General features: G+C 45.5%; 1 protein-coding gene across 2 annotated transcripts in view; it reads left to right on the top strand.

Moving 5' to 3' along the window:
- The window catches only part of MRI1 (methylthioribose-1-phosphate isomerase 1), a 312149-nt gene that overhangs the window by 261764 nt on the left and 27425 nt on the right, over positions 1–22960 (top strand). For both annotated transcript variants that reach the window (XM_044063210.1, XM_044063209.1), the window contains exon 5: positions 3350–3574. In XM_044063210.1, coding sequence (XP_043919145.1) covers positions 3350–3574 — 225 coding nt within the window. The remainder of the gene's footprint in view (positions 1–3349; positions 3575–22960) is intronic.

The raw sequence follows: 22960 nt of genomic DNA, 5'->3' as shown, positions 1-22960 counted from the left end.
TAATGACTGCAACAGTGAATACACTTGAACATCTACATTTATAGTAAGTGTACACAACTGTACTTTATCCCCTTTGGGAAAAAACATGTACCAATGAATTACCACATAGGTGGCAGTACACTAAACACCGAAAGTGTGATGAGAGACTTAGGGACGCAGGTGGACAGTGGTCTCACCATCGATAACCACATCGCCACAACAGTCAGGAAATCCTTCTATGTGGCACACCTCATCACTAAGGGCTTTTCATCCAGAAAAAAAGGAGGTCATTGTACCACTGTACTCATCCCTCATTAGCCACATTATAGAGTACAACGCCGCATTTGGTATGTACTTCACAAGACATCGGCAACAGCTGGAAAGGCTGTATAAATACCTTACTAAAAGAATCACAGGCCTAAAGCAGTGCCCTATGCTACCTTCTAAAACATCTCCAGCTATACTCTGTGGCATATCGTCTACTCAGAGGCGATCTCTGCTTAACATACAAGGCCATGTCAAACCCTGAGCTGTTGGACATGCTCCACTTAAAGAAATCCCAATCCCACAGAGCCACACACTCCAGGGATCTAAACCTTGTCATCATAGGTTCATAGGTTCCTACTAGGCTATCTGTCCTAGGGCATTTATAAGCCTAGCCAGAATGTGTTTGGCTTTCGCCACCCATTTTAAATTTATTTTGCTATGCCCTTTTTCGAGGTTAGTATACTGTGCCTCTGTCTAACAGTGACACAGAAGTGATACCCGGGGTAAACCTACGATCTCCCACCCACTCATCAAGATTCCTCTTGAAGAGAGTCAATGAGGGACTCTGCCTAACCTTGACTGGGATTTTATTCCAGAGTGAAGGGAGCCTCTGGGTTATGAATCTGTCCCTCCAGCATGTCCTATTTATTTCAGTGCTGAGGTTCAAGTCTCTCAGCGTAGCTCAATGGGATTTGGATTTTCTGAGGTGCAGCATGTCCATTAATTCGGGTTGGACATGGCTTTATACGTCAGGCAGATCGCCTCTGAACAGGCGGTATGCCACTGAGTAGAGCTGGAGTTTCTTTAACCGGGCAGCATATGGCATCTGTTTGAGCCCTTTGATCCTCTTGGTGAGGTACTTTTGGGGTCTTTCCAGTTGCTGCAGGTGTCTGGTAAGGTACATCCCAAAGGGCGCATTGTACTCAATTATGGCCCTGATGAGGGATGAGTAAAGAGGCACGATGACCTCCCCTGATCTAGATGTGAATCCCTTCATGATTAGGTGGGCTATATAAAATGTTTTTTTAACCACTTTGGCCACATGGTTGTCAAATGAGAGACTGCTATCAACTTGGGTCCCCAGGTCCCTAATTACTTCTTCTGTACTTAATGGATTACCACCTATGTGGTAATTTGTGGGCACTTTGTTTTTGCCAAAGGGGATGACTATACACTTTTTGGCATTTAGCTTGAGGCCATGGCTCTGGCACCAGTTGTCTGTTTCTATGAGGCCCTTTTGGAGGATGCTTGTGTCGGCTGGAGAGTCGATTATGGCACCCAGTTTGCAGTCATCTGCGAACTTGGTCAGCCACAGTCCTTCCGTGTTGGCCTGTACCTCCGAGAAATATATACCGAACAAGAGAGGTCCCAGGACTGAGCCTTGTGGGACACCACTTGTAACTGGTTTGGAGTCTGACATGGCTCCAGCAATTCTAACCATGTGGGCTCTGTCCTTGAGCCAGTTTGCAATCCATCTAGTGACATAGGGGTTTATATTTAAGCTGGTGAGCTTATCTATAATGCCCGAGTGGGTATTGTATCGAAGGCTTTGCGAGGTCCAGGTAGGCTGTGTGGACCACCTTCCCTCGTCAATGGCCTTGGTGACTGTTTCAAAGAAATCAACCAGGTTTAAGAGGCAAGATCTGCCCTTAACAAAGCCGAACTGGGTAGGATCCAGTGTTTGTAGGTCCCCAATATCTTTATTTATGAGGTCCATGATGTTCCTTTCCATAGCTTTGCAGACCAAGCTAGTCAGGCTTATGGGGCGATAGTTTCCAGGATCCGTTGAGGCACCACCTTTATGGAGAGGGGCCACTGTTGCTGTACGCCACTCTTTGGGCACATATCCTGTAGTAAGGCTGAGATTGAACAGTAGTTTTATGTTTGGGTTTAGCTCTTCTTGGAGTTCATGTAGGCGCAGCCGGGACACCATCTGGTCCCATTGATGCTGTGTTTTTGCTTTGGAGAGGGCGGCTCTTACCTGAACATCTGAGATGTCAGGGGGGCAGCACTCTGCTGGGATAGATATTTGCCCTTTTGGTGGGGGGGGGGGAGAAGTTTGCGCTGAACCTGTCAGCTAGGATGTTGGCAATGTCTGTGGGTTTGGTGTATTTTTTGTCATTTTGGACTAATTCTGAGCATATCTGGGAATTACCACCCAGGTTCCTAACATAACTAAAGAAAGCCTTGTGATTATCCTTAGTGTCCTGTGCAATTTTTCTCTCGAAGCTGGCCTTAGGTGATTTTATGAGTGCCCGTAGTTTTTTGCTAATACTGATCAGTGATGCCTTCCCTTTTTGGGATTTTGCTCTATCATTTAGTAGCTTCCTCCTTCTATTGTATAGTTTGTTTATGGATGGGGTCCACCAGACAGGACGTCTGCCTTTGGAGGATTGGGTCTTGGTTTTATTTGGGATCGCATGATCCATGCATTCCTGAAGGTGTTCATAGAATGCGTTTATAAAGGATTCTGCGGTCTGGGCCGTATTTTCCACAGGCCCGGGGAACAATGAACAAAACATGCTGGAGAGAGAGGATCCTGACCCAGAGATTCCCCATACTCTGGAATAGACTGCCCATACATGTCAAGCAGAGTATCTCCTTGGCCCTCTTCAAAAGGAACCTTGATGATTGGATGGGAGATAGGAGATTCACCCCGGGGATCACGTCAGTCATACTGCTTGACAGGGGTCAAGGGAAGTAAATATTGTGGGAAGAAATATTCAGGGAATTGTTACAGCTAGGCTTGTATAGGCCCTAGGGCCGATAGCCTTGTATCAGCCTATGAACAATACTAATTTCATGAACTTTAATCATACTTTGACTTAGGAATGGGGTCCATTCCCATCATGGTATTAGAAACCCAAAAGATTTGCAGAAATTAAAAAGTGGGTATCACTTGACTGACTTGAATAGGTTAAGTTACACTATTTAAACATTATAATTAATCAGTAAGTATAGAAGTACAGGTAATTCGTGGAAGTGGAATGCATATATTTTATTTCTACAAGACTGAAATTTTAATTTAAGCTGAAATAAATATTTTAGCATTGTCAAAGGAAGTGATGACTTATATTAATACATTTTTTGTATCATTACCTAGCTGTTGTTGTTGGTGCAGACCGAGTTGTCTTAAATGGTGATACTGCAAATAAAGTTGGCACCTACCAGTTGGCTGTCTCCGCAAAGTACCATAACATACCGTTTTATGTGGCTGCTCCTTGTACATCATGTGACCTGAGCTTGGAAAATGGAGAGCAGATTGTCATCGAAGAACGTCCCCACCAAGAATTGACAGACATAAATGGCATAAGAATAGCAGCTCCAGGTACAGTATGGCCTTTGTGTGTATTTGTATCAATAGTTTGAGGTTTTGGGCTGCACAGTTTGTAGCTCTAGAGCTGGACAGCCAGTCCTGCTCAATGCTGGGATTGAAACTTCAAGTGGAAAGCTTGCTAACTCTTATGTAAAATTCACTACTTTCCACACTCAACTAATTATTTGCCGGGAAGCTAGTTATCGTATGTAATTTTGCCGGTTGATGTAAGCGACCGTCTTCCAACACATACCCTTGATTTTCTGTCCTGGGGCTTTACGCCCCTTCCCAAGTACTTCTTTTCCTGAAGGTAGGTTATGGGCCTTTTCCTGCCGCACTTTTATTAAGGGTTGGTTTATTTAGTGGGGTTCATCACTGCCTGCCAGCACACTCAAGCTCGCCTTTATTCTCACTGATGGGTCAGAATCAATTCTGTTGGAGGAAACAGTAATCCTAATTGCCCCCTATTGGCCTCACCAAATTTGGATGTTCTTCATGCTTCACTGTTGCAGTCATCACATTTGGGTTATCAGTCGGCCTGATTATCAAAGTTTTGGGTCCTGCATCAGTTGCTGTCTCATCTTCCATGACGTCAGGTAGTCAGGGGTATAAAGCATGCAACCAACGCCATTACATCAGTCTTTCTTGCCATGCGGTGCCCGAAACAGAAGCAGTTCGCACATGCCGGTCAGCCATCTCCTGAAATTTTCGATGTTCATCGTGTTACCCTGCTGCAGTCATCACACTTGGGTTATCCTGCCATCAGGCGGTCCCACAGTCGGCCCGAATTCCAAAGTCTTGGTCCGGCGTCGGTTGCTCTCGCTTCTTCCCTGACGTCAGTGCGCCAGGGGTATATAAGAGGCATCCAACGCCATTTTCTCCAGTCTTTCTTGCCGCGCGGTGCCCGAAGCAGAAGCAGTTCGCAAGTGCCGGTCGGCCGATACCTGAGATTTTCAAATCGAATTTCAGTCCGAAGTCTTCAAAGCTAAGTACCCCGTTGGGGAACCTTTTCTTCCCTCAGTCCGACGTCAGAAAAAGTTAACAATTGCATTTCTTGTGGGAAGCAAATACCTCATAAGGACTTTCATTCTTATTGTATACCTTGCCTAGGCCCAGACCACGACGTCACTGGTTGTCGGTTTTGTGCTAGGTTCAATAAGCGAACTATAAAGCGACGCTTTGATTTCGCTCGACACTACTTCGGTAGGAAGTTTAATTACACCATGCCGTCGGAGCATCCGACTACCGGCGTGCATAAAAAACGCAAAGATAAAGACAGGCAGCCTAGATCCAAGCCAGACTCCGAGGCCTCGGCTGGGCTGGTCACCGGTTCTCCAGTTTTCAGTGAGGCGCCTACGCAGCCCCTGACGACCGCAGAATTGGAACCCCAGACCGCTTCGGATTCTCAAGCGGAGAGTTCTAGGCCGATGCAGCCATTTTCTTTAGGTCCTACCGACAACATTGCAGCAGGAGAAGCCGGTGCTGCGGAAACACCTTCGGTTGCAGAAGGTGTCTTCAGACCAACTACTCTCACCATAAAATCTTAAGCTAAGCTTAAGACTCCTCTAAAACCAAAAAAGACTGCACATCAGTCTCCAGTTCAAGGCCCCATGCCTAAGAAGCAGATGCTTAAAATGGCGGAAGATTTGATTTCTTTAATCAGGGGTTCCCAACCCCCCCCCCAGACAAAAGGCCTAGACAAAAGGAGGATTATGCCTCCTCTGATCAAATGTCTATTTCCTCAGGCTCCTCTGAGGAACAGGATTACTCCTTTCCCCCTTATGAAGATTCTGATGCTGAAGATTCCATTCCCTCAGCTTCTCTCCCTGAAGATTATTCCTTTGGGGAAACCTTACATACCATGAGGGAACATTTCCACTGGGAAGGTCAGGACTACTCCGACTCAAAGGCTCCGAGAGTTCCTTTTACTCCCCCAGCACAGACCACTTGCTATCCCTCCAGTTTTAGACATTGTGGATGATGTTTACTTAGAATCTAGTCTAAATCCAGATTATCTGCCTCCTGCTCCAGCCAAACCAGATAGATATTATAGAGTGCCTGACTCACACAAATTCCTTTACAAAAGCCCTGTTGCTGACCCAGATACTATCTCCCAGGGTCCCAAAGGGGCTAAGGCTTCTATGGCTAAAAATCCTGTACCCTCTGAAAGGGACTCCAGAGCACTAGATAGGTGGGGGAAGAAGGTTTACACCTCAGCTACTCTAGCTATGAGAGCACTAAATTGTCAATTTCACATGCTGAAATACCAGCAATTCCTAATGTCTCAAATAAAACAAAAGATGAGCACGTACCCTCAACAGTCTGAATTCAAAGAAATGCAGAATCTGTTGCCAGCAGCTGAACAGGTGGGCAAACATACTTTACAATGTGGATTTGATTCCTTGGAAGCTTCCTGTAGAGCAGCTGTTACTGGGTCTGTTATACGTAGGCATGCTTGGTTAAAGGAACAAACTCTGCCTGATCATGTTAAAGCAAAGTTACTAGATGCACCCTTACAGCAGGATGTCTTATTTGGAGTTAAAGCAGAAGAGGTTTTAAAGAAAATGGAGGATAAGGCAAAATCTATGCAGACGGTCAAAGATTTCTTACAGGTACAACCCCCACGCTTCAGCAGAAATTGGCCAGCAAAAAATTGGTCCTTTCCAGCTTCTGACAGACCACAGAGGGGTAAATTCAGACGCCCAAGGGGCAGAGGACAAGCACAAATCCCTTACAAACCTCGCCAATGGGGCATTGCAACACAGAAGGGAGGAGAAGACAGGTCCCAAACTACTAGAAGACAAACACAATGACTTAAACCTCAAACTGCTAAGCAAAAAACTCTTGGCAGCTCCCTTTGGAGGAAAATTAGCATTTTTTATAGACAACTGGCACATTGTCACAAAGGACAAATGGGTCCTAGACATTGTCTCACAAGGATACAGATTCCATTTCCACACCTTGCCAAGGATAAAAGGAATGCCAAACTTGCCACAAAATCAATGGGCAGAGGCACAAAAACAAATTACAGCTCTCATGGACATGAGAGCCATACAACTGGTACCTACACAGGAGCAAGGCCAAGGATTTTACTCAAGTCTCTTTCTAGTCCCCAGAAAGGACAATGCTTGGAGACCCATTCTGGACCTTTCAGTTCTAAACACCTTCTTGCAAGTACCCAAATTCAAGATGCTAACACTGCAGCAGCTTCTTCCCATGTTGGGCAAGAAAGCTTGGCTAGTAACGTTGGACCTCAAGGAGGCATACCTGCATGTCCCTATCAGACAAAATTGCAGAAGATACCTCCAGTTCATTGCAGGTTCAACCCATTACCAATTCTCTGCACTGCCCTTTGGCTTATCTACTGCACCCAGGGTCTTCACAAAATGCCTGGCACCAGTAATTGCATACTGCAGACAAAGAGGAATTCAAATATACCCATACCTGGATGACTGCCTCATCCAGTCAGAAAGCAAGGACATTTTCTTACGACATCTGACTTTTGTAAAGCACCTTCTAAGTTGCCTAGGGTACACAGTAAACGAAAAGAAATCAAAACTAGTACCCTCACAAAATATGACATTCCTGGGTGCCAGCTTGAATACAACGGCCCAGATGGGTTATCTGATGCCAGACAAACAACTACAACTAACTCAATACTTCAGAACAATGGCAACAAAGACCCAACTCCCTGCAAGAAAAATTCTGCAGGCCTTGGGCTTCATGGCATCTTGTATACTACTAATACTATTTGCAAAACTGCATATGAGGAAATTACAATGGTACCTGAAAAGTGTATGGTCTCAACACAGCCACAGCTTGGAAACAATGATAAATCTCATTCCCTGCCTTCAACAGGAGTTTCTATGGTGGTCATAGGCATGTCACCTCAACAAGGGTCAGCCTTTCACCTTACCCCCAGCCAGGCAAACTATGACAACAGATGCATCGGACTATGCCTGGGGGGCACACATGGCAGGACGGTGCATTCAAGGCATATAGACTGCAGATCAAAGGAATCTACACATCAATCAAAAAGAAATGCTAGCTGTACACAATGCTCTGACAGCCTTCAAGGACCTCTTACATCCAGGACAGCTTATAATAAGGACAGACAACACCACAGTAATGTGGCACATAAACAGACAAGGGGGTACACACTCCTACCCTCTATGCAGGCAAGCAATGACCTTGTGGAACACATCACTGGCTTACCAAGTTCAGTTACAAGCTCAATTCCTGCCAGGAAAAAAGAACACATTGGCAGACGACCTAAGCAGAAACATCATGGATCCCCACGAGTGGAAACTGGATCCACAAGTATTTGCAATGATAACTCAAAAATGGGGGCGTCCAGACATAGACCTGTTTGCCGACCCCAAAAACCATCAGCTTTCAAAATTTTGCACAAGGACATTTCACCATCAAGCTTGGAAAGTGGACGCACTCTCATTCAGTTGGAAAATGCTGACAGTATATGCCTTTCCTCCATTACCCCTTCTCACAAAGGTGCTGCTGAAAGTCAAGATGGAGAGACCTCAAATGATACTCATTGTCCCTTACTGGCCACGCCAGCACTGGTACCCACTACTAAGGAACATGGCCCAGGGCCCACCATGGATTTTACCACAAATTCCTCATCTACTCACACAGCAAGGCAGTCAGATTCTACACAGCCAGCTCAAAACCTTAAATTTGGCTGCATGGCACATCACCTAAGCAACCAGCCAGCCCCTCTTTCACAAGCTGTTATGGATGTCATTCTGGAGGCCAGGAGGCCCAGCACCAGGAAAGCCTAGTCAGACAAATAGAAAAGATTTTGCGCCTGGAACCAAGCTAAAGGCCAAAGTACCCTTCAGCCGGACATGCCTCAGATTCCACAATAGAGATGCTACACAAAGGACTTTCTTTTTCATCTATTAAAATCCACGCCTCAGCGATTTCAGCTCACTGCAACACAGATCCTCCCTTATTTTCACATCCACTTCTAAGGTAGTATCTCAGAGGGGCAAAAAACATTAGGCCTTCCAGGAGAGCGCCAACACCAACTTGGGACCTAAGTTTTGTTCTGGAAAAACTCACGCTGCCACCTTTTGAGCCAGCTTTCTCAACTGACTTAAAGTTTATATCATGGAAGACTGCCCTGCTGCTAGCAATTACTTCAGCCAGAAGAGTCTCAGAGCTACAGGCACTAATGGCAGTAGAGCCTTTCCTCATCTTTCATCAAGACAGAGTTTCTCTACAAACTAACCCCTCCTTTATGCCAAAGGTGGTGTCCAGGGTGGCTCTAAATCAAACCATCCACTTGCCCACCTTCTTTACAAATCCACAGAACTTAGGAGAAAGACTCCTGCATTCCTTGGACATACACAGGCAACTACGTTACTACTTGGACAAAACTAAGGCTTTAAGAAAATCTGACCAGCTTTTTGTATCTTATGCTACAGCATCACAAGGAAAGGCTATCTCAAAACAGACCATTTCCAAATGGATAGGACATTGCATACGTTTTTGCTACACCCATCATGGAAAACCAGTTCCTGCTAGCAAAAGGCCCCACTCCGCCAGGGCAGCAGCTACATCTACAGCCTTCCTCTGGGGGGTGCCAACCAAGGATATTCTGGAAGCTGCAACTTGGAGTTCACTACACACCTTCACCAAACACTATCACTTACCACTTTACTCTAAGATTAGAGCTGGCTTCGCCACTGCAGTTTTGCAGGGCCTTCTAGCCCCCTCTAACCGTGTTTAACTCCACCTCCCATCCTTAGCTTTGGGATTCTACCCAAGTGTGATGACTGCAGCAGGGTAACATGATGAACATAGTACAGTTTTGTACCTACCATAAATGTAGATGTTCGAATGTATACCCTGCTGCAGTCCAGGTTACCTTCCCTCCATCCCCTCTGACCTAACTAAAACCTTTCAATACCTTAAAATCTGATACAACCTTTGTGGTGTATTTGCTTATAGCTGGAGGGATGTGTTGTTTGTGCTAAGCTTTTATTATTGGTACTACCTACTGACCATCTTTTGTGGGGGGCACCTGACATCTGGGGCAAGAAAAACTAGAGAAAATGGCGTTGGATGCCTCTTATATACCCCTGGTGCACTGACGTCAGGGAAGAAGCGACAGCAACCGACGCCGGACCAAGACTTTGGAATTCGGGACGACTGCGGGACCACCTGACGGCAGGATAACCCAAGTGTGATGACTGCAGCAGGCTATACACTTGAACATCTACATTTATGGTAGGTGCAAAACTGTACTTTTCAGAACCGAAGTCTTCAACTAAGCTAAGTACCCCATTGGGGAACCTTTTTCTTGCTCTAAACCAATGTCAATAAAAGTAAACAATTGTATTTCTTGTGGAAAGCAAATACCTCATAAAGATTTTCATTCGTACTGCATTCCTTGCTTAGGTCCAGACCATGATGTACCTCGCTGTCAGTTTTGTGCCTTATTCAAACCTTGAACTATTCGTCATCGGTTTATTTAAGCTTCTAAATATTTTGGTACTCAGTTCAATTATCCAGAAATGGCTTCGGTAAGCCACCCGATTACCGACATTCTGAAAAAACGCAAAGATAAAGACTGAGACAGACCGCATAGGTCCAAAGCTGCAGACGACGCTTTTCCTAAGCTAGTCGCCAGTTCGCCGGTACTCAGTGAGGCGCTTTTGCAGCCCCTGATAACCGCTACTTCAGATTCACAGACCTCTAATGAGACCCATTCAGAATCCAGTATGCTGCGAGATGCTTCTTCAACTGTGGAACCTGCGGATGTCTCTACCTTGGATGGGTCCGAAGCCACTGTGCAGGCACCGGCTTCTGAGGGTGTATTCAGGCCTACTGACTTGCATATTAAACCAACGCCATCTTCCTTTTCAAGGCCTAAAATTTGATCCATGCCTAGAAAACCAACGCTCAGACTGCATGGTCAGGCCCCTATGCCTAAAAAACAAATGATAAGAATGGCTGAAGACCTTATTACTCTAATCAGGGGAAGCCATCCTTCCCCCCTCTAAGAGACCTAGGACTGATTTTCCTTCTGATTCTTCTAATCAGGACTCTGAAATTTCTGTTTCCTGTGATGACCAGGATTTACCCTTATCTACCTATGAGGATTCTGATGCAGAGGACTCCATTCCCTCTGCTTCCTCTCCAGAGGATTTCTCTTTTGGTGAAACCTTGCATACTCTTAGGAGCATTTCCGCTGGGAAAGCCAGGATTACTCTGACTCCAAAAAGAGGCTTAGGGATTTCTTATTCCTGCTCCAACACAGGCCTTTAGCTATCCCTCCTGTACTGGACATTGTTGATGATGCCTTTTCGGAATCTAGCTTGGCCCCTGACTCTTTACCTCCTGCTCCCAGAAAACCTGATAGATATTACAGGGTTCCTGACTCTCACAAGTTCCTTTTCAGAAATCCTACTGCGGATCCTGAGACCATTTCACAGGGACCCAAGGGCATTAAGGCTACTACTGCCAAACTATCCTACCCCCTCTGATAGAGATTCCAGTGCGCTGGACAGATGGGGTAAGAAGGTATATACTTCTGCAACCTTGGCCATTAGAGCCTTAAACTGCCAGATGTTCTTCGTGTTTCACTGTTGCAGTCATTACATTTGGGTAATCCTGCTGGCAGGTTGCCCTCAGTCAGCCTGAATTCCAAAGTCTTGGGTCCTGCGTCGGTTGCTGTCGCCCCTGCCCTGACGTCAGGTTATCAGGGGTATAAAAGATGCAACCGACGCCATTTTAATCAGTCTTTCTTGCAGTGCGGTGCCCGAAGCAGAAGCAGTTCGCAAGTGCCGGTCGGCTGACTCCTGAGATTTTCGTGTTCGAGTTTCAGATCTGAAGTCTTCATTAAAAGCTAAGTACCCTATTGGGGAAACTTTTTTCTTGCTCTAGACCGATGTCAGAAAAACTTAATAATTGCATTTCTTTTGGGAAGCAAATACCTCATAAGGACTTTCATTCTTACTGTATTCCTTGCCTAGGCCCTGACCACGACGTTTCAAGTTGTCGGTTTTGTGCTAAATTTAACCAGTGCACTATTAAGCGTTGGTACGATTTTGCACGAAGCTATTTTGGGCGCAGATTTAATTATACAATGTCGTCGGATAGCCATCCGACTAGCGGAGTTCACAAAAACCGCAAAGAAAAAGACAGGCAACCGATGTCCAAAACCGACAACGAAGCTTCTCCTAAGCCAGTCGCCGGTTCTCAGTGAGGCGCTTTCTCAGCCCCTGATGCCCGCTACTTTAGAGTCGCAGGCCGCTACCGACTCCCACGTGGAGTCGGTCAGGCCACTGGAAACTCAAGGTATTGGAGCCTCGGAGACTATTCCCTCAGATGGGTCCAGAGCTGCTGAGCAGGCATCTGCTTCTGAGGGTGTTTTCAGACCTAAACAATTATACATTAAATCGACTACAGCTTCAAAGGCAAAGACTAAAGCACCTTTAAAGGCAAAGAAATAAGTTCACCAGCCACATGGACAGGCCTCCATGCCCAAAAAACAGATGCTCAAAATGGCCGAAGACTTAATTACCTTGATCAGGGGTTCCAATCCCCCTCCTGATAAGAGGCCTAGGCAAGAGACAGACTATGAATCTTCAAATCAGGTTTCCATTTCCTCAGATTCCTCTTCTGATCAGGAATATTCTCTTCCCCCTATGAGGATTCTGATGCTGAAGAGTCTATTCCTTCAGCTTCTCCTCCTGAGGACTACTCCTTTGGGGAAACCTTGCATACCATGAGGGAGCATTTCCACTGGGAGAGCCAAGATTTTTCAGAATCTAAGAAGAGGCTCAGGGACTTCCTTCTACTACCCCAACACAGGCCTCTAGCCATTCCACCTGTGTTAGACATTGTAGGTGATGTGTTTTCAGAGTCTAGTCTGACCCCTGACTCCTTACCTCCAGCTCCTGTTAAGCCTGACAGATACTACAGGGTTCCTGACTCACATAAATTCTTTTTCAAAAACCCTGCTGCAGACCCAGAAACTATTTCTCAGGGTCCCAAAGGGGTTAAGGCTTCCACTGCAAAAAACCCTACCCCCTCTGACAGAAAGTCTAGGGCACTGGATAGATGGGGAAAAAAGATTTACACATCTGCTACCTTGGTTATAAGGGCCTTAAACTGCCAGTTTCATATGCTCAAATATCAGCAATATGTCATGACACTGCTTAAACAGAAAATGTTGGTAAATTCTGAATGTGCAGAAAAAAGAAGTGCAGGATTTATTGCATGCAGCTGAACACGTTGGAAAGCATACTTTGCAATGTGGTTTTGATTCTCTGGAGGCCTCGTGCAGGGCCGCAGTTACAGGTTCTGTAATTAGGAGGCATGCTTGGTTAAAGGAACAAAATCTGCCTGATCATGTCACAGCTAAATTATTAGATGCACCATTACAGCATGATACCTTGTTTGGTGTTAAGGCAGAAGAGGTGTTAAAGAAAATGGAGGACAAAGCTAAATCTATGCAAATGGTCAAATATTTTTTTACAAGTACAGCCACCTAGGTTTAGCAGACACTGGCCTACAAAGAATTGGTCCTTTCCAGTGTCAGACAGACCTCAAAGGGGCAGATCCAGATGCCCTAGAGGCAGATCCCAGCCGCAGGGTTCGTACAGGTCTAAACAATGGGCTGCTTCTACCTCCAAAAGTGGAGAAGACAAATCACAACCATACAGGAAACAGTCCCAATGACTTCCCCCTGCCTGCACCAAGCACTTATCTACTGGCAGCACCCTTAGGGGGAAAAATAGCATTTTTTTCTCAAAATTGGCACATTATAACACAGGACAAATGGGTTCTAGACATAGTGTCACAAGGCTACAAGTTTCACTTCCATACCCTGCCAAGGGTAAGCAGTTGGCCAGACCTGCCAAAAAATCAATGGGCAGAGGCTCAAAAACAAGTCTCTCACCAAGTGCCACAGCAAGGGCAGGAACAAGGATTTTACTCAAGACTGTTCTTGGTACCCAGAAAGGACAAAGCATGTAGACCAATACTGGACCTATCTATTCTAAACACTTTCCTGGATGTACCAAAATTTAAGATGTTGACCTTGCAGCAGCTTCTGCCCATGCTGGGCAGAAAGGCTTGGCTCGTCACTTTAGACCAAAAAGAGGCATACCTGCATGTCCCAATCAGACAGTCATGCAGAAGATACCTCAGATTCAAGGCTGGTTCAAAGCATTACCAATTCTCTGCATTGCCCTTTGGCTTATCTACTGCACCCAGGGTCTTCACAAAGTTCCTGGCACCAGTAATTGCTTTCTGCAGACAAAAAGGAATACAAATATATCCTTACTTGGGCGACTGCCTCATTCAAGCAGAGAACAAGGACATTCTACTACATCATCTAGCGTTTGTGAAAAGACTTTTAACATGCCTAGGGTACACAGTCAACAAAAAGAAATCAAAACTAGTACCCTCTCAAGAGATAATATTCCTGGGTGCAAGCTTAAATACAACTGCCTAGAAGGCTTATCTCACACTAGACAAACAAAGGCAACTGACTACCTATTTCAAGGAAATGCCAACAAAGGCCCAGTTATCTGCAAGAAAAATTCTGCAGGCTTTGGGCTTCATGGCATCCTGCATCCTACTAATTCCATATGCAAGACTGCATATGAGGAAACTTCAGTGGTACCTAAAAAGTGTCTGGACACAACATTGCCACAGCCTGGAAACAAAGATTACTCTCATTCCCTGCCTGCAGCAGGAGTTTCGATGGTGGGCAGAGGCTTGTCACCAAAACAAGGGACAGCCATTCTCACTACCCCCAGCCAGGCAGAACCTAACAACGGATGCATCAGATTATGCCTAAGGGGCCCACATGGCAGGAAAAGGCATTCAGGGCACCTGGTCCACAAATCAAATGCATCTACATATCAATCAAAGAGAGATGCTAGTTGTTCAAAATGCCGTGACAGCCTTCAAGGACCTAATTCATCCGGGACAACTACTGATAAAGATGGACAATACCACAGTCATGTGGTATATAAACAAGCAGGGAGGCATGCATTCTTACCCCCTTTGCAGACTAGCCATGGCTTATGGGACACAGCATTGACTTACCAAGTTCATCTGCAGGCACAATTCCTGTCAGGAAAGGACAGTACTCTGGCAGACAAACTAAGCAGAAACCTCATGGATCCCCACGAGTGGCACCTGGATCCACAAGTCTTCAGCATGATAACAAAGAAATGGGGATGCCCGGACATAGATCTATTTGCCTCCCCTCACAACTATCAACTAAAAAGATTCTGCACAAGGACTTATCACAGACAAGCATGGAAAGTGGACGCCTCATCTTTCAACTGGAAAAACCTATCAGTATATGCCTTTCCTGCACTGCCTCTCCTCCCCAAGGTACTCCTAAAGGTGAGACAGGAGAAACCAAAAATTATTCTGATTGCCCCAGACTGGCCCCGCCAGTACTGGTATCCGATCTTAAGGAACTTGTCTCAATGCCCAGCCTGGACCTTACCTCAAATACCTCATCTACTGTCCCAACAAAACAATCAGATTCTGCACAGCCAACTCAGGACTCTAAACCTGGCAGCATGGCGGATAATGTAGCCATACAAAGCACACCTCTCAGTAAAGCTGTGATGGATGTCATTTTGGAAGCCAGAAGGCCTAGTACTAGAAAATCCTGTGCTGCAAAATGGAAGTGATTTTGTGCTTGGAACCAAGCTCAAGGAACTGACACAGCTGTACCAAATATTCCTCAGATTTTGCAATACTTAACTGAGATGCTGGACAAAGGCCTATCTTTTTCATCAATTAAAATCCATGCCTCTGCCATTTCGGCTCATAACAATACAGAGCCACCACTCTTTTCTCATCCTTTATTAAGGCAGTACCTCAGAGGAGCCAAAAATTTAAGGCCTCCAAGGAGATCGCCAGTGCCTGCATGGGACCTCAATTATGTCTTGGAAAAACTCACCCTACCTCCTTTTGAGCCAGCTGCTACTGCGGATATAAAGTTTTTATCTTGGAAAACAGCTCTGCTCCTAGCAGTAACTTCTGCAAGACGAGTGCCAGAGCTACAGGCTGTCATGGCTGTGGAACCTTTTGTCATTTTTTATCCAGATAGGGTCTCTCTGAGGACAAACCCTACATTTATGCCTAAGGTGGTGTCCAGTGTAGCCCTTAACCAAACTATTAATTTGCCAACTTTTTATCCAAATCCACAGAACAAGGGGGAGAAAATTATGCATTCTTTGGACGTACACAAACAACTTAGATTCTATTTGGACAAAACTAAAGTTTTCAGAAAGACAGAACAATTACTAGTGGCGTATGCTACAGGATCACAAAGAAAGACTATCCCCAAGCAGACTATTTCAATGTGGATAGGTCACTGCATTCGTTTCTGATACTCTCAGCATGGCAAGCCAGTGCCTAAGGGCATTAGGCCACATTCAACCAGAGCTGCAGCCACTTCTGCAGCCTTTCTCAGGGGAGTACCAACTAAAGACATTTTAGAGGCTGCTACTTGGAGTTCAGTGCACACCTTTACAAAGCATTACAATCTGCCACTTTACTCTAAATCCAGAGCAGGCTTTGCCACTGCAGATGTCCTTCAAGGATGCATCTGCAGTCCTTACAAATGGGTTGTCCTGTCGTCAGGCAGCCCTTCGGTCGGCCGGATTCCAAAGTCTGGGTCTGGCCTCGGCTGATGTCGCACTTCACCCGACATCATAGCTGCAGTTATTCGGGTATAAAGGTATCAGCCGACGCCATCTTCCTCAGTCTTTCTTGCCACGTGGCGCCCGAAGCAGAAGCTGTTCGCAAGTGCCGGTCGGTCAGAACCAGAGATTACTACTACCAAGACTTCTAAAAGCTAAGTACCCCATTGGGGACTCTTTCTTGCCTCAGCCGATGTCAGAAAAAGTGAATAACTGTTTAACTTGTGGGAAACAAATACCTCATAAAGATTTCCACTCTTACTGCTTACCTTGTTTAGGCCCAGACCACGACGTAGCAGCTTGTCTAGCCTGTGCTTCTTTCAACCGACGAACGCTTAGACGTTGGTCGGAATTTGCTGAGGAGTTTTTCGGCTCCGCTTTTGCTTACATTATGCCGTCGGATCCTCCGACTACACAAATATCTAAAAAACGCAAGGAAAAGGACCGACACTCGCGGTCCGCGGTTTCGGCTGAAACCGCTGTTAAGCCAACCGCGAGTGTCTCGGTTTCGGCTGAAACCGAGTCCGCGGTTCTTCCTTCGGCCGAAAGCTTACCTCCTACCGAGGCCTCATCCAGCATGGTTGAATCTGCTACTGAAATCCCACCTGCTCTTGCAGGTTCACAGGATTTATCTGATACTATCCCTTTGGATATTTATACCCCTGCACGTGGAGCTGCTAGGCCACCTGCATCCATGTCGATTAAGGCCTTTGCCAGGGCTAAAGCAGCAAAATCTACCAAAACTGTGCCTGCTAAGACCCCCTCTCACAGGCCTAGCTCTAGTTCACAAATGCTTAGTCTAGCAGAGGATCTCATTTCTTTGATCCGGGGATCCCAACCACACCCAGACAGGGCCTCTCACCCACCTCCAGAGAAGAGGCCTAGAGTAGAGCCCCCTGAGCCAGTTTCTTCAGATGACTCCTCTGATGAATCAGATAATTCTAACCCTCCAGAGGGCCCTTTTTGTCCTTATGAAGACTCTGATGCTGAAGAGTCCATTCCTTCTGCCTCTCCGCCTGAGGAATTTTCCTTTGGGGAAACCTTGCATGCTATGAGGGAACAATTTCAATGGCAGGGCCAGGATTTTTCAGACTCTAGGAAAAGGCTTAGAACCTTTTTGCATTTGCCACAGCATATGCCTTTAGCCATTCCTCCAGTACTTACTGTTGTGGATGATGCATTTAATGATGCTTGTACTGCTCCTGATTCTCTTCCTCCGGCCCCTGCTAAGCCCGATAGGTACTACAGGGTTCTGGACACACATTATCATTTGTATAAGGCTCCATTTGCAGATCCCGAAACTATCTCCCAGAGGACCTAAGGCTGTAGCAGCTACCTCTGCCAAAAACCCCCTCCCCTCTGAAAGGGAATCTAGGGCCTTAGAGAGATGGGATAAAAAAGTTTACACTTCTGCTACTCTTTCAGCTAGGGCCTTGAACTGTCAATTCCACATGATTCAGTATCAAGAATTTATGTTAGACCAGTTAACTAAAAAACTGTCCTCGGATGAACCATTAGACAAAAAATCTGTTCAGGAAATGGTACATAACATTCAGCAGGTCAGTAATCATTCCTTAAAATGCAGCTATGATGCACTGGAGGCTTCCTTTAGATCAGCCATGACTGGTACAGTGATCAGAAGACATGCATGGTTAAAAGAGCAGTCCTTACCAGACCATGTTAAATCAAAGCTCCTAGATGCTCCCATGGATAAGCTCAATTTGTTTGGCTCCCCTGCACAGCAGGTGCTGAAGAAGGTGGAAGAGAAAGCAAAATCTGTCCAGACAGTCAATGATTTCTTGCAGGTCCAACCTCCAAGGTTTAGCAGGAACTGGCCTTCCAAGAATTGGTCCTTTCCAGACACCTCCAGAGCTCAGAGAGGCAGGAATAGGCGCTCAAGAGGCAGGGGTCAATCCAGAGGTGCCTACAGGGGACGTCAGTGGCAGGCTAACAACCAGCGAGGTACAGCCACAGATCCAGCCACCACCACTACCACAGGACAATCACAGTGACTTGGCTCTGGCACCGCCTACCAGGGAACAACTAGAAGCAACCTTAGGCGAGAAGCTAGCCTTATTTTCAGTAAACTGGCATTACATCACAGGAGACAAATGGATTTTACAGACAATAGACCAAGGTTACAGGTTTCACTTCCATACTCTACCAAGGAAGAGAGGAATGCCAAACCTACCTCCAAATCAAAAGACAGAATCTCTAAAACAAATAACTCACTTACTAAGGATTAGAGCTGTAGAAAAGGTACCATCTATGGAACAAGGGCAAGGATTTTACTCCAGACTCTTCCTGGTACCAAGAAAAGAAAACCAGTGGAGACCTATTCTCGACCTGTCCGCTTTAAACACATACCTCATTGTTCCAAAATTCAAAATGCTGACCCCACAGCAACTTCTTCCCATGTTGGGCAAGGAGTCTTGGCTGGTAACTCTAGATCTCAAGGAGGCATACCTGCACGTCCCCATACGACCAAATTGCAGAAGATACCTCAGATTTCTTGCAGAATCAGAGCATTATCAATTCTCAGCATTGCCCTTTGGCTTATCTACTGCCCAGAGTGTTCACGAAATGCCTGGCATCAGTAATTGCTCATTGCAGGCTTCAGAGAATTCAAATCTACCCTTACCTGGACGACTGCCTGTTACAAGCGGACAACAAAAACAAGTTAACAAAAGACTTGAAAAGGGTCATTCATCTACTGCAAGCCCTGGGATACACAGTCAATATAAAAAAGTCAAGGCTGATACCATCCCAAAGGATAACCTTCTTGGGTGCAGAGCTGGACACATCAAAACAAATGGCATTCCTAACAGTAGAAAAACAGGAGCAACTCCCTCTCTACTTCATGGCATTAACAAAGCAGAACCAGCTAACAGCAAGAAAAGTCCTGCAAGCTCTCGGTTACATGGCATCCTGCATAATATTAATTCCACATGCCAGACTACATATGAGAAAGTTACAGTGGTACCTAAGGAATTTATGGTCTCAGCACAAGCACAGCTTGGAAACCCAGATTCCAATAATTCCATGCCTGAAGCAAGAATTCCAATGGTGGGCTCAGGCCTGTCAATCAAACAAAGGACTGCCCTTCCACAGCACTCAACCAAGCCAGACCATCACATCAGATGCCTCAGACCTCGGTTGGGGGGCGCACATGCTGGACGAGTGCATACAAGGCTTATGGACTCAAGACCAGCTGCACCTACACATAAATCAAAAGGAAATGCTGGCAGTAAAACTGGCAATTCAGACATTCAGACCATTTCTTCGACAGGGTCAACTGTTGATAAGGACGGACAACACCACAGTTATGTGGTACATCAACAAACAGGGAGGCACACATTCATACCCTCTATGCCGGATGGCAATGGACCTCTGGAATGTGGCCCTGAGCTTCAACATTCAGTTACAAGCAATTTTGTGCCAGGAAAAGAAAATATATTAGCAGACATCCTAAGCAGAACTACCATGGATGCCCACGAATGGATGCTGCATCTGGACATCTTCAAAACCATTACAGGGAAATGGGGACTACCAGAAATAGACTTATTTGCATCCCCACACAATCACCAACTGAAAAAATTTTGCACGAGGACGTACCACCCACTTGCATGGAAAGTGGACTCCCTATCTTTCAGTTGGAAAAACCTGACAGCATATACATTCCCACCTCTTCCTTTGATGCACAAGGTGCTATTGAAGATCAAAGAAGACCGTCCAAGGATCATCCTGATAGCTCCAGACTGGCCAAGGCAGCATTGGTACCCATTACTGAGGAGCATGTCTCGGGAACAAATATGGCCTCTGCCCCTAGTTCCCTTACTGTTAACACAGAACAACTTCAAAACCCTGCATCCAAACCTGAAAACACTGCAGCTGACTGCCTGGAACATTGCATAAGACCAAATAACCCAGATTTATCTCAAAGGGTTAAAGACATTATCTTGGAGGCTCGCAGACCCTCAACAAGAAAAAATTATTCAGCAAAATGGAAAAGGTATCTCATTTGGAGTACTGCAAAAGGAGAAAATGTGTCACTGGTAAACATAGCTAACATCCTGGAATACTTGGCAGAGCTCTTCCACAATGGCCTGTCCTATTCTTCCATTAAGATTCATGCATCAGCTATTTCAGCAGAATACAACTTGGATCCTCCAGTCTTCTCACATCCTCTGCTCAGGCAGTTTCTGAGAGGAATTAAAAATGTAAAACCACCTAGAAAGCCACCATTGCCAGCATGGGACTTGAACTTTGTGCTAGAAAAGTTGACACTCCCTCCTTTCGAGCCAGCAGCAACAGCAGAACTACAGTACTTATCATGGAAAACTGCTTTCCTGCTTGCAATCACTTCAGCAAGAAGGGTTTCTGAACTACAGGCATTAATGGCAGTACAGCCCTTCCTGATCTTCCATCAAGATAGAGGGTCCATGAGAACTAATCCTACTTTTATGCCAAAGGTGGTCTCCAGGGTATCTTTAAACCAGGCTATCCACCTGCCTACATTCTTCCCCAACCCACAGAACAGGGAGAAAGACTGTTGCATACCTTGGATGTACATAGACAATTACGTTACTACCTGGACAGGACCAAGAGCAATAGAAAAACTGACCAGCTACTGGTAGCATATGCAACAGGAATGGAAGGAAAAGCAATTTCAAAACAGACAATCTCTAAGTGGATAGGAAATTGCATTAGATTTTGTTACTCTTACCATGGGAAGAAAACTCCAGAAAACATCAGACCTCACTCTACAAGGGCTACAGCCACTACCACAGCTTTTTTACGAGGAGTGGCTACCAAAGACATTTTAGAGGCGGCTACTTGGAGCTCTGTGCATACATTTGCCAAGCATTATAATTTACCCTTATACTCCAGATCCCGAGCAGGTTTTGCCACTGCTGTGTTGCAAGGGATCTTAACTACACCATAATCTTATTACTCCTCCTCCCCCAGTTTGGCTATGGTATTCTACCCATTTGTAAGGACTGCAGATGCATCCTTGAAGGACATAGTACAGTTTTGTACCTACCATAAATGTAGATGTCCGATAGGCATGCATCTGCAGTCAGGATTACCCACCCTCCTTCCCTCTGAGGTACTCCTAGGGTATTTAACCATCTTCTAGCTAGCTGGGGGAATCTATTATGGTGTATTTGTTTGTATATATGTATATACGTGTTTATTTTTATTTGCTCTCTTATTTGGAAACTTTTGCAATTATCCAAATTTAGCCTTCCTAGAGGGCACCTGGCATCTGGGGCAAGAAACACTGAGGAAGATGGCGTCGGCTGATACCTTTATACCCGAATAACTGCAGCTATGACGTCGGGTGAAGTGCGACATCAGCCGAGGCCAGACCCAGACTTTGGAATCCGGCCGACCGAAGGGCTGCCTGACGACAGGACAACCCATTTGTAAGGACTGCAGATGCATGCATATCGGACATCTACATTTATGGTAGGTACAAAACTGTACTTTCTGCAGGGCCTCATAGCCGCTCCTAATGTTGTTTAGCTCCAGCCCCCCAACCATAGCTTTGGGACTCTACCCATATGTAATGACTGCAACAGTGAAACACGAAGAACATAGTACAGTTGTGTACACTTACCATAAATGTAGATGTTCGAGTGTATTCACTGTTGCAGTCCAGGTTACCCACCCGCCATCCGCCTTTTTTTTGCTGGAACTTATCTTTACTTCTCTGATCTATACAACTTATGTGGTGTATTTGCTTGTAGATGACGGTAAAGTTTATTTTGATGCATGTATGGGGCAAGAAAAACTGAAGAAAGTGGCGTTGACTGCATCTTTTATACCCCTGACGTCAGGGAAGGGGCGACAGCAACCGACGCAGGACCCAAGACTTTGGAATTCAGGCCGACTGAGGGCAACCTGCCTGCAGGATTACCCAAATGCAGTGACTGCAACAGTGAATACACTCGAACATCAACATTTATGGTAAGTATACACAACTGTACTTTTCATATGTTAAAGTATCAGCAGCATATTATTGGATTGCTTAAACAGGAAATGATGTTGATTCCTGACTGTGCTGAAAATAAAGATTTACAGGATTTTAATGCATTTTGCTGAACAAGTTGGAAAACATGCTTTGTAATGTGGTTTTGATTCATTAGAGGCATCTTGCAGGGCTGCTGTCACTGGATCTGTTCTTAGAAGGCAGGCGTGGCTTAAGGAGCAATCTTTGCCAGATCATGTTAAAGCTAAATTACTGGATGCTCCCTTAAACCAAGATGTCCTGTTTGTCAACAAAGCAGAAGTAGTATTTATTTATTTTATTATTTAACATTTGTTAACCGGGAAAGTCCGACTTGGAATGAAGCCAATTTTCAGCAGAGGCCCAGGGAGAAGAAAGGCTCCAGATGCATGTCTTTGTAACTTAAAAAGTACTTAAAAAGATGGAGGAAGAAGCTAAATCTATGCAAACTGTTAAAGATTTCCTGCAAGTACAGCCTCCCAGATTTAGTAGGCATTGGCCCTCTAAGAATTCTTTCCTGCCTCTTCCAGGCCTTCTCAGTCCAAACCCAGAACCAGCAGAACACCCAGGCTTCAGTCCCAAGGTACTCAAAGGCCTAAGCAGTGGGGGGCTCCCACTTCCAAAGCAGGGAGTAGTAAGACTCCCCCCTATGGTAAACTGAATGACTTAACTTTAAAC

This window comes from Protopterus annectens, chromosome 2.part1 (genome assembly GCF_019279795.1).
Source record: "Protopterus annectens isolate FY-2018-M chromosome 2.part1, PAN1.0, whole genome shotgun sequence".
In the NCBI taxonomy this organism is placed as follows: domain Eukaryota; kingdom Metazoa; phylum Chordata; order Ceratodontiformes; family Protopteridae; genus Protopterus; species Protopterus annectens.
This window is presented reverse-complemented; position numbering and strand designations above follow the sequence as displayed.